This window comes from Suncus etruscus, chromosome 14, assembly GCF_024139225.1.
Source record: "Suncus etruscus isolate mSunEtr1 chromosome 14, mSunEtr1.pri.cur, whole genome shotgun sequence".
Classification (NCBI taxonomy): domain Eukaryota; kingdom Metazoa; phylum Chordata; class Mammalia; order Eulipotyphla; family Soricidae; genus Suncus; species Suncus etruscus.
Window position 1 is genome coordinate 86,681,059 of NC_064861.1, and position 12,392 is coordinate 86,693,450.

Sequence of the window (12,392 nt, forward strand, 5' to 3'; positions counted from 1 at the left end):
CTTCGCCGAGGCGGCCACTACTGCGCATGTGGCTGGGAAAAGACGAAGGCGGAGAGGTTTCCGGAAGTTTCCTTTGGCGGTGGGCGGGGAAGCTGGATAGCTCCTCAGTCCTCCCAGGGCCGCTCTGACCGGCAGCTTCTCGCCTCCTCGTTGACGTGCTTCTTCTCCCAGAGCGGCCGCATAGTCCCCGCCCACTTTGCCCGCCTGCCCGCCCAGCGGGGCTTCCCGAGGCCGCTCTAGCCCGAGCATCCCTTCGTCTCTCTGGTCTGTCCCATCCGGCTCGGGAAGGAGGCTCGGGCGGGGGTGAGGCTGGGATCGAATCAGTCTATGGGGCTCAGGCCCGAACCCCCGAAGACGGGCTCCGCCCCCTGCCAGCCACCGATCTCGCCCCGCCCCCGGCCGGAGGGGTCTCTCCCGAACCTGCCAGGTCTGGCCCGGGCCCGGTCGGACTGTAGATCCCATCGCCCCTGCTGACCCGTCTGTCAATAAGGGCCACTGCGGCCTGCAGCGCCTTGTCTTCCTAACTGCTGGTTTATGCCTATGGGGCCGGCCAGCCTAGGGGTCCCCGTTTGTGTGAGGTCCCTCACGGTCCCTAGGGGTCGGCCCCGTGCGACCCCCTTTGCAGACGCTTGCATGGAGCGATAGGACCCAGTCCTCGCCTTCCAGAACCCATCACGTTGTGGACACCGTGATCCCTGGACCCCCCCTGGTCTCCAAGGCCATGTCGCTCCTGTAGCGGTCGCACTGCAGGCGGCCCGTCCTCAAGTCCTGTCCCGTCCAGTCAGAATCAGCGCTGGCGGAGGCGAGATGGCCCTGGCCGCCCTCCTGACTCTCTCTTGGGCCGTGCTGGGGCTGCTGGCCCCGGGGGCCCAGGCCGGGGACTGCAAGGGACAGCGGCAAGTGCTGCGGGAGGCGCCCGGTTTCGTGACGGATGGTGCGGGCAACTACAGCGTCAATGGCAACTGCGAGTGGCTCATCGAGGGTGAGTGGGGCAGTGCGGGGTGCAAGCCCGCTGATCCATTCATTTGCACCCCAGTTTTTCCACTCGCTCCCTGCCCAGTCCAGTTTCCCTTTTAGTCCCGGCCTTTTTCTCTGAAATGCAGCCAGTGTGAGTGCTACGCTAGAAGGCCCATCAACCTGATTGAGAAGTGCTGCCCCAATTTCCCCAGAGCAAGAGGGGTCCACTGTTGCAGTTGTTAAACACTCGGGCTCCAAGCCCACTTTGGGTTCAAATTGGGTTTGGTTTCTTACCCACTCGGTGACTCTGGACCGACTGCTCCCTTCCTTTTCCTGAAGTTTGACTTGCCCATCCTTAGAGGGATGATAGAACCCAGCTCAAAAAGTGACTAGGATTAAGTAAGAACAGGTATTTAACCTGCCCTGCCCTGTTTACTCAGTAAATGGAACTGGGATAATTACTGTTAGTTTTGTTATTGTTGCTTTGTTTTTGAGCTGCGACTCCTGGTGCTGTGCATAGGGATAACTCTTGATGGTGTTCAGGGACCCGTTTGTGGTGATGGGGATGGAACCAGGTTCAGCTTTGTGCAAGGCAAGTTTCTTTCCTTAAGCATGGTTGCTCCAGTCCTTCTTACCAGCTTTTGTTTTGTTTTATTTGAGGGGCCCACTTGGCTGTGCTTAGGGCTTACTCCTGACTCTGTGTTCAAGGTTCGCTTCTGGCAGAGTTCTGGGGACCATATGAAGTGCCAGGGATCAAGCCCAGTTGGACCTCATTGATGGCAAGCTCCCCTGCCCACTGTACTATCTCTTTAGCCTTCTTGACTGTTAGTTTTGTTTTGGGGCCATACTTGGCAGTGTTCAGGGTTTGCTTCTGGTTCTGTGCCAGGGATTAAGGGACTATATGTGGTGCCGGAACTTGAACAAATCCCTCACCTGTTGTACTATCCTTCTGGGCCTTTTTTTTTTTTTTTTTTAAATTTCTTCAAAAAAGGAGCTGGAGAGATAGTACAGCAGGTAAGGTGCTTGCCTTTCATGCCTCTGACTTAAGTTCTAGTCCCAGTACCTCATAGGGTTTCCTGAGCTCACCTGGAGTGATTCTTGAATGCAGAGTCAGGAATAAGCCCTGAGCACTGCTGGATATGTTCCCAAAACAAAACTCAAGAATGAATAACTTTTTTTTTTTTTTGGGTCACACCCGGCAGCGCTCAGGGGTTACTCCTGGCTGTCTGCTCAGAAATAGCCTTTGGCAGGCACAGGGGACCATATGGGATGCCAAGATTCGAACCACCATCCTTCTGCATGAAAGGCAAATGCCTTACCTCCATGCTATCTCTCTGGGCCCAAGAATGAATAACTTTAATAAGAGTGTTTAGGCCACACCCTTCCCGCCTTCTGACCCAGTCTTTTTTTTTTTTTTTTTGAGGGGATCACACCCAGCAATGCTCAGGATTTACTCTGGTTCTGCACTCAGGAATCACTCCTGACATCGCTTGAAGGACCATAAGGTTGCTGCCTTCAAGGCAAATGCTCTCCCTGCTATCCTTTTCTTTTTTTTCTTTTTTTTTTTTTTGGTTTTTGGGTCACACCCAGCAATGCTCAGGGGTTATTTCTGGCTCTACGCTCAGAAATCACCCCCTGCAGGCTCGGGGGACCATATGGGATGCCGGGATTTGAACCAGCGACCTTCCGCATGTAAGGCAACCACCTTACCGCTGTGCTATCTCTCCGGCCCCTCTGCTATCCTTTTCTACCATTCCCAGCCCTGACCTAGTGTTTCATGTGCCAAACATTATATTTGCCTCTGGGACATGACCGAGGTTCCCAGTGACTTAATACTTGGAATCCAGAGGGGAAGGCAAAGGAATGAATAGATAGTGACCTCAGAGGGATCAGGATTGTGATGAAGGAACCCATTCCTAGGGGAGGTGTTTGACTTGGTGGTGGGAGGGAGTAGGGAGGGCTTCTTGGAGGAGTTCTGAGCTGCAATCTAAAGTAAGCCTAGGAGTCTTCTAGCTCATAGAGCAAGAATGTTCCTGGAGGAGGGAAATGCCTTTGTGGTCTTTTTGTTTGTTTTTGGGTCACACCTGGTGGTGCTCAAGGTTACTCTTGGTTCTGCACTCAGAAATCACTCCTGGCAGGCACTGGAGACCATATGGGATGCCAGGAATCGAACCATCAACTGACCTGGATTGGTTGCATGCAAGGCAAATATCTTATTGCTGTGCTATCTCTCCAGCCCCCTTTGTGGTCTTGAGTTCAATGGGGGAAACAGATCCATGCCTACCTCTCTGTCCCTTCACATGTTCTGTGATGGAAAGGTCATCAGGGTTTGGGTAGACAGTCTTAAGGGAGTGAGAACTCTTCAAGGAGGTTGTGGAGTAGGGTTCTGAGGTATCATAGGAGTTTACCCAGAGCTATGAGGGAACAGCCTCTGTGAACACAAGAGCCTACATTTCAGGAGCCTGATTGAGGTGTTTGTCTGGCATGCTTGGAGGGCAGCTGGAAGGCATGTCTTGAACATCTCACCATGGGTGTTAAGTGCTTTTCGGTGTGGCTGGTGGAAAGTCACAGAAAGTTCTTGTGCAGGAGCTGGCATGGCTCACTACAGGATATGACAGGCTGGAACCTGGCATGTGGATGTGCCTGAGAGGACATACTGCATCTTCCAGGGTTAAGGCAGTGAGGTGGTGTGCTGGCAGGGATGATACTGCTCTGGACAGCAGAAGTTTGAGCAATTCCCTTTGTCCCAATCCATTAGAGCTGCCAGCAGTGGGCTGATAGGGGACAAGGTGAAAGTTCAAAGCCCAGGTTAGATATCTGAGGGGCCCGGACACAATGCAGAAAAGCCCTCTGCACTCCTGTTCACTGTAGCACAAGAGTGCTACAAGAGCAGAATCTGGAAACAGCCCAAGTACCCGAGAACAGATAAGTGAAGAAACTGTAGAATAACTATGCAGTGGAATACTATGTAGCTTAAGGAAAAATGAAGTCATGAAATTTGCTTATACATGGAGAATATCATGCTGAATGAAATGAGTAAGAGGGAGAGGGATAGACATAGAATAATCTCACTCATGTGTGGAATATAATAAAAGTATGAGAATAAGACCCAAAGACAATAGAAATGAGGGCCATGAGGACTGGTCCGTGGCAGGAAGCTTGCCACAAAGTGTAGTGGGGGAGTGTAGTTAGGGTAGGGAGGTACCGGTACCACTTGGGACTATGATAGTTGGGAATGATCAGTCTGGACAAGAACTGGGTGCTAGGGGCCAGAGAGATAGCACAGCGGTAGGGCATTTGCCTTGCAAGCAGCCGACCTAGGACCTATGGTGGTTCGAATTCCTGTATCCCATATGGTCTCCCATGCCTGCCAGGAGTGATTCCTGAGCACAGAGCCAAAAGTAAACCCTGAGTGTGTGGCCCAAACACCAAAAAAAAAAAAAAAAGTACTGGGTGCTGAAAGGAGGGAAGGGATAGGCATGATATCCCTTCAGTAACAATATTGCAGACCACATTGCCTAAAAAGGAGAGGGTGAGAGAGAGAGAGAGAGAGAGAGAGAGAGAGAGAGAGAGATACAGACAAACAGAGACAGACAGAGAGAGAGACATACAGAGAGACAGAGAGACACAGAGAGAGAGAGAGAGAGAGAGAGAGAGAGAGAGAGAGAGAGAGGCAGGCAAAGCAACATCTGCCATAGTCTTGGGGGATGGAAAAGTGGGACATTGCTGTGTTTTTCTTAGTTCAAGCTTGAGTCCAAGCTCAAGGGTTACTCCTGGCTTTGGACTCAGTAGTCACTCCTGTTGATACTTGAGGGAACATATGGATGCTGGAGATCTAACCAGGGTTCGCTGTTTGCAAGATAAACACCCTTCCTGCTGTTCTATTGCTCCAGCCTGGACACTGAGTACATTAGTGGCTGGAAATGCATACCAGTGAAGGGATGGATGTTGGAACATTGTATATATGACTGAAACTCAACCATGATCAACTTTGTAACTGTGTCTCAGGATGATTCAAGATTCAATCAAAAAAAAAATTGGGGGCCCGGAGAGATAGCACAGCAGCGTTTGCCTTGCAAGTAGCCTATCCAGGACCAAAGGTGGTTGGTTCGAATCCCGGTGTCCCATATAGTCCCCCGTGCCTGCCAGGAGCTATTTCTGAGCAGACAGCCAGGAGTAACCCCTGAGCACCGCTGGGTGTGGCCCAAAAACAAAACAAAACAAAACAAAATCAGGTAAGGCCTGGAGAGATTGCACATCGTAGGGCGTTTGCCTTAGACACAGAAGGTCTTTGGTTTGAATCCCAGCATCCCATATGGTCCCCTGAGCCTTCGAGGAGCGATTTCTGAGCTTAGAGCCAGGAGTAACCCCTGAGTGCTGCCGGGTATGACCCTAAAACCAAAAAAAACAAAAACAAAAACAAAACAAAACAACCCTGAATACTGCTCAATGTGCCCCCCCCCCCCAAATAAGCTCAGGTTAAGGAACTGGCCTTGGTTCTGGGGGTGGTGGGGACCTCTGGAAGTTCTTGAGCAGGGCTAGATAGGAGGACCCATCCGGGATGGGTGTCAGGGCAAGGCCCTTGGAAGGGGGTCTGGGAAGGGGCCTGGTGAGGCATGAACTGGCACAGTAGAATCTCACTCAGTGACAGCTGAAGGGATGGGAAGATTTTCCCCGGTGACATTTTGGGGACATTGTCTCCAGTGTCAGATGAAGCATGAGAGAGAACCTTCTGGAACCAGGAGGGACCCTGCAGTGAGCAGGAAGAGTGTGGGTGCTAGGCCCAACTGGACATACTCTGTACGTGCACACGTTAGCACCTCCCATGTCCTAGAGGCACCTTCTCAGTGCTGTGGTTTGGCCCTGGCTGTCTTGTCTGTCTGTTCATCCATCCATTTGCGTCTTCCCAGCCCAATGGTTGTGTTATGGGTGAGCTGCAGGCTTGAGGTTAGAGCCTCTTCCCAGGTACTGGAAGTTTGGATCTAGAAGGATCATTATATCCTGACTTGACAGCAGAGAGGCTGGGTGACATGTCCTTTGTCACACAGCAGTGACATTTGTATGTGGGCCGCTTGCAGGTTCTGTGCATTTAGCCACCCTGAGAACAGGCTGTAAAGTCTCTGGAGAGCCCTCCTTTTTTTTTTTTCTTTTTGTTCGTTTTGGGGCCACAGCTAGTGATACCCAGGACTTCTGGCTCTGTGCTCAGGAATTACTCCTGATGGTGCTCTGGGAATCTTATGGGGTGTCAGGGATCGAATCTGGTAAGTATCCCATCCCTGTGCTATTGCTCCAGGTCCCCACTTACTTGTTTTTAGTTTTGAGTCACACCTGGTGGTACTCAGGTGTACCAAGTTACTCCTGACTCTGCTCAGAGATCACTCCTGGTGGGGCTTGGGGACTGTATGAGATGCTGGGGATCGAATCTGGGTTGACCACATGCAAAACAAGTGCTCTCCCTGCTGTCCTTTCTCTCCAGCCCCAAGATGGGACCCCTTGTTTGGCCTTTGTCCTGGAACCTCTTCCCTTGGGGCTCTGGGACCATGTCCCTGAAGTCCTCTTTGACTCCAGCAGGCCTGGGTCTTGCAAGGGGTGCTTGAGGCTACCCCCACAGGCACTTCTCCAGTTCAACCTGGGGATGGGGGTTCCCATCTTGGCCTTCCTGTGTCACCTTCTGAACCATGCAGGATGTTCCTGCAGAGGTCAAGGCCCCTTTCCAGGCCTTCTCTGAGCTGCTTGCTAGCAGGGAATCTGCGGGAGGGCTTCCTGGAGGTGGTGCTCATGCTCCCAGTGCTCACGCAAGCCCTGTCCTCACCCAGCCCCCAGCCCGCAGCACCGGATCCTGCTGGAGTTCCTCTTCCTGGACACTGAATGCACCTATGACTACCTATTCGTCTATGACGGTGACTCCCCACGTGGGCCCTTGCTGGCTAGTCTGAGTGGGAGCACCCGGCCTCCCCCTATAGAGGCCTCCTCAGGCAAGGTCAGAGCTTCTGGCTGGGGTTTGGGGTGGATGGGTTGTATCTGGAGGATCAGGGTGGGCTGTGGGCCTCGTGGGAACCTGAGGGAGAGACAGTGAGAGGCGGATGGCACCAGGCCAGGGCACACCTGGACAAAGGAAGGTATAGACAGAGGCAGATGTGGGGGAGCCTGCGGCCTCCCAGAGCTGCCCCCTCTGTGTCTCCAGATGCTGCTGCACCTCTTCAGTGATGCCAACTACAATCTGCTGGGCTTCAACGCCTCCTTCCGTTTCACCCTGTGCCCTGGAGGCTGCCATGGCCACGGTCACTGCCTGCCCCAGGGCGTGTGTGTCTGTGAGCCTGGCTGGGGGGGCCCTGCCTGCAGCCTGCAGGAGTGCCAGGCCTACTGTGGCAGCCACGGCACCTGTGCATCGGTGAGCCCGGACCCTTGGCTGATGCCCTCATGCCCCTTCCACCCCAGCCAGCGGCTCACCCCGCCACCCACTGTACCCTTCTCCTTGCCAGTCACACCAGCCTGTGCTGCTCCTGAACCTCACTGCCCTCCACCTCTCCTGCGGGCTCCTCCTTTCTCCTGTGCCAGTCCTCCCAGAACTGGCTCACATCCAGACCACCCCATTTAAGCCATGTCTATCTGCTTGGGGTCACGCTTTGTCCTCACCAGTCCTGACCTTCCCACCCCGGGAACACTTAACTGCCACCCTCCTCCCACCTGCTTTCTTTCAATGTGTCATTTTTTTCTGTCTAGATCTTTCTCTCTCTTTATGTGGGGGAGGGGGCACCCTGGCAATGCTCAGGGGACCCTCAGAGATGAAACTTGGGCTCCTGTGTGCTGCCTGCTCTCCAGCCTTTGCACCAGTTCCAGCCCCTGGGTCCCCCTCTGCCTCTGCCTCTGCCTCTGCCTCTGCTTCTCTCTCTCTCTCTCTCTCTCTCTCTCTCTCTCTCTCTCTCTCTCTGTCTCTCTGTCTCACTCTCTCTTTCACCCCCTTTGGCTCACTCTGGCCTGTGCTTTGTCCTGCAGCCTCTGGGGCCGTGCCGCTGTGAGCCAGGCTTTTTGGGGCGTGCCTGTGACCTGCATTTGTGGGAGAACCAGGGGGCTGGCTGGTGGCACAACCTGAGTGCTGGGGACCCCGCCTTCTCTGCCCGTGTGGGCGCGGCTGGGGCCTTCCTGTCTCCGCCAGGGCTGCTGGCTGTCTTTGGAGGTGAGTGCCTGGCTGCACGTCCCAGGGTGGGGCGCTGGCAGTGGCGCTAGGGCTGACCCATCCCCCTTTGCAGGTCAGGACCTCAACAGGGCCCTGGGGGATCTCGTCCTCTACAACTTCTCTGCCAACACCTGGGCACGCTGGCACCTGAGTCCTGCCCCGGTAAGGACCCTGCCTCCTTGCCACCCCCTGTGTGCCTCCCACTTTCTGTCTGATCCATTTAGACCTGCAGTATGGCATGGGACATACTCTTCCTACTCTTGCTTTCTTTCTATTTTTTTTTTGGGGGGGTGGGAGGCCATATCCAGCGATGCTCAGGGTTTACTCCTGCCTCTGTGCTTGAGGTCACTCCTGGTGGTACTAAGGGGACCCTAGGCAGAGCCAGGGGTTGAACCCCAATATGTCAAGTGTGAGACAAGTGCCTTCAATTCTATACTATCATTTAGTTTGTTTGCTTTTTTGGCCACATCCAGTAGCGCTCAGGTTACTGCTAGCTCTGTGCTCAGAAATTGCTCCTGGCAGGCTCAGGAGACCATATAGAATGACGGGGATTGAACCCAGGTTGGCCGTGGGCAAGGCGAACGCCTTCCCTGCTGTGCTAATGCTCTGACTTCCTTTCCTATACGTTCTTCCTGGCTTTTCTCCTTTTTAAAATTTGTTTTTGTTAGGGGGCACCCAAAGTGCTCAGGGGTAATCCCAGCTCATTGCTCAGGGGCCATGCAGTCCTGGTAGTCAGGTTATGGTGGAGTGCTTCCTAAGCCCACACTACAGGAGCCATTTGAGCTCTTTGTAGCCCCTCACTTTTCATTTGGTAGATGTGGGGTCCATATGGGTGGTTCTGAGCCCTTCACATGACCCCCTCGCAGGCCTGCTCAGTTTTCCCAGCTCTGATCTTTGTTTTTAATTCCCCTCTCCCCTCTTTCTGAATCTCTCTCCCCATGGTCCCCATCTCTCTGTGTTGTCTCTGCCTCTGAGCTCTTGTTTGTTCTCATTCTCTTTCTTTGTGCATCTCTCTGCTTTTCTCTGCCACATCTCACTTGGTTTTATCTCCCTGTCTCCTACTCACCTCCTGGGCTTATATCTCCTCTCTGTATCTGTCTCTGCTGACTTTCCCTTTGCTGTGTTGCCCCTGTCTCTGCCTCTCTCTGTCCCCCCATCTCCTGTGTCTCCCTCACAGGCCGCCCGTCACTCCCACGTGGCCGTGGCCTGGGCTGGCTCCCTGGTGCTGATGGGGGGCGAGCTAGCCGATGGCTCCCTCACCAGCGACGTCTGGGCCTTCAGCCCACTGGGCGGGGGCCACTGGGAGCTGCTGGCACCCCCTGCTTCTGGCTCCTTGGGGCCCCCAGGCCTGGCAGGGCATGCAGCGGCCCTAGTGGACGACGTCTGGCTCTACGTGTCGGGCGGCCGCACCCAGCACGACCTCTTCTCTTCTGGCCTCTTCCGCTTCCGCCTCGACAGCCCCTCCGGGGGTTATTGGGAGAAGGTGATTCCGGCCGGCGGGCGGCCTCCCGCGGCCACTGGGCACTCCATGGTGTTCCACGCACCGTCTCGGGCCCTGTTGGTTCATGGGGGACACCGGCCGTCCACTGCTCGGTGAGTGACCTGTTTCCAACCCGGCCTCTAGTCTTTGTTTTCTTAATTTTTTGGGGGGCTAACCACAACTCCATGCTCAGGGGTCAGTCCTGGGGTCACTTGGGGGACTCTATCCTTGTGGAAAGCTTCTCCTCAACTCATTGAGTCCTCCCGAACTTTAGAAATTTTCATCATTTTTTTTGTGGGGGGGCCACACCTTACAGCGCTCAGTGTTTACTCCTGACTCGGTACTCAGAAATCGCTCCTGGCAGGCTTGGGGAATCATATGGGATGCTGGGGATCGAACCCGGGTCCGTCCCGGGTCGGCTGCAAGTCAAGTGCTTTACCAGTGTGCTGTCACTCCAGCGCCAGAACTTTCATCTTGATCCTTGTACACCCTCAAGTTGTCCATTCATTTGTTCACTCATCCATTAATTTCTTCTCTAATCTTTCCACCTCTCAGCCTTCCTACCCCTCAACTAAGTGACACTTGGGGGTCAGGGAGGTAGCTGGAAGGACAGGCACCCCTGCCCCATGACTCACCACCCCCTGGCAAGATTTCACAGGGAGCCCAGAGATGAACCAAACCTGGGCCTGCCCCATGGAGACACTTCTAGTTGTTTTTTGGGGTTTTGTTTTGTTTTGGGGCCACAGCTATAAGTGTGCCGGGCTTACTCTTGGCTCTGCATTAAGGGAACTCTCCTAATGGGCTCAGGGACTATATAGGGTGCCAGGGATTGAACCTGGGTTGGCTGCCTGCCCTGCAAGTGCCCTCCCTGCTGTGCTATCCTTCTGTCCCCTGGACGCTTCTGATAGTAGCAGGTCATGTACCCAGACCCAGCGGGTCACCACAGTGTGCCAGAGAGCTGAGGGATGGAATGGCTCTTCCCACCCTGAGCCCTCCCCTGCCCCACTCGCAGCTTCTCTGTGCGGGTGAACACCACCGAGCTCTTCCACGTGGATCGGCGGGTGTGGACCACCCTGAAGGGCCGGTCCGGTCTGCAGGGCCCCCGGGAACGAGCCTTCCACACAGCCAGCGTCCTGGGCAACTACATGGTGGTGTACGGTGAGGATACTGCCTGGCTCCCAGCCCCCCTGCAACTCACACTCCCATGGGGGTGACCCTGCCTCCTACAGGCTGCCAGCCATGCTCTCTCCTTTCCCAGGGGGCAATGTGCACACCCATTACCAGGAGGAGAAGTGCTACGAGGACGGTCTCTTCTTCTACCACCTTGGCTGCCACCAGTGGGTGTCAGGGGCTGAGTTGGCACCCCCCGGAACTCCTGAGGGTGAGTGACCCCTTTGTTTCCTGGAGAGGCTCCTGAAACAGTGAGGCTGGGATTGGCTGCAACCTCTGGGAACTGGCTCAGACATAAACTTCTCCAGCTCACCCTGTGGGAAAGTGGCAGACAAGGAGGGTGACCCTAATAACGACTGGCACAGAAACCATGATTTAAGGGCTGGGAATGGAACCCCATGTAGAGCTCCTGCCTTGCTTGTGTGAGGCCGGGAGTTCAGTCCTGGGTACAACAGACAAAACCAAGCCACCCCCAGCCCCAGTAAAACACGCTGACATGAGCTCTTCATGCCTCAGTGGTCTCCTTTGTAGAATGGAGATTGTGGATCTGGGCCAGGGCTGATGAGGTTGAGCACTCTCCATGTGTGAAGCCTCTCAAAGGCCCCCTGTACATGGCTGGGCTGTGGTGGCTGTGGAGAAACCTTCTAGGCTCTTCTATCAGAGCTGCTTTGAGAGGTGCCGGCTTCTCTCAGAGAGACACTTGGGGGTCAGGGAGATGGCTGAATAGACTGACCCCACTTCATCCTTTGAACACCACCTGGCCTGAGCCAAGTCACTTATCATGACCTCTGGGCCTCTTGAGTATTGTTTGAGATATCCCCCACCAAAAAGAAAAACACTCCCGAACTCAGCTCCACAGATTGGGCATCTTCTTTCCAGGGCCTCTCAGCAGCTCCTCTATCCTCCTTTCCTCACCAAATAGATTGGGGAGAGTGGACCAGTGAAAGGAAGGACCAGAACCCAAGGGTTGGCAGGAGCAAAGGTTTCGTCAGAAAGGAAACCCTCTGGTGCAGGCTTCACTGGGTAGGCCAGAGTGTGAGGCTTCTAGAAACCTCTGCCTCCTTTGCAGTTTGCATCCCCAAGCCTGGTGGTCTGTGTCAGCAGAGCAAATGATCAGGAGGGAAGTGTGGGAACCATAAGTCATTTACTATTGACCAGTCAGTCAGGTCTCTTGTTTGTGTGCAATGGGAATCCAACCCAACCAGCTTTAGTGGGAAGAAAAATTTCTTGGCACTATTTATTTTATTTATTTAATTTTGGTTTTTGGGCCACACCTGGCAATGCTCAGGGGTTACTCCTGGGTCTGTGCTCAGAAATTGCTCCTGGCAGGCTCAGGGGACCATATGGGATGCTAGGAATCAAACCCATGTTTGTCCTGGGCTGGCCGCGTGGAAGGCAAACGCCCTACCGCTGTGCTATCTGCTATCTCTCTGACCCTCTTGGCACTCTTTAATAAAAATTCTGGGCTTCAGATCTGGCTGGATCCAGGTTTTCATAGGATAGCATCAGCCATTTCTCTCTACAGCTTGATTGACCATGCTTCAGGCTTCAGCCTCTCACAGGGTTGCCTTTTCTTGATGGCCCCCAGATGTCCTTGGATCATGTCCT

General features: G+C 54.1%; 1 protein-coding gene across 1 annotated transcript in view; it reads left to right on the forward strand.

Moving 5' to 3' along the window:
• Positions 1 to 274: 274 nt before the first annotated feature.
• The window catches only part of MEGF8 (multiple EGF like domains 8), a 36,770-nt gene continuing 24,652 nt past the window's right edge, over positions 275 to 12,392 (forward strand). Inside the window, exons 1-8 of the mRNA XM_049787235.1 lie at positions 275 to 982; positions 6,774 to 6,937; positions 7,142 to 7,348; positions 7,954 to 8,134; positions 8,208 to 8,296; positions 9,312 to 9,727; positions 10,627 to 10,772; positions 10,873 to 10,995. Of these exons, the coding sequence (XP_049643192.1) occupies positions 808 to 982; positions 6,774 to 6,937; positions 7,142 to 7,348; positions 7,954 to 8,134; positions 8,208 to 8,296; positions 9,312 to 9,727; positions 10,627 to 10,772; positions 10,873 to 10,995 (1,501 nt within the window). The 5' untranslated portion in view covers positions 275 to 807. The remainder of the gene's footprint in view (positions 983 to 6,773; positions 6,938 to 7,141; positions 7,349 to 7,953; positions 8,135 to 8,207; positions 8,297 to 9,311; positions 9,728 to 10,626; positions 10,773 to 10,872; positions 10,996 to 12,392) is intronic.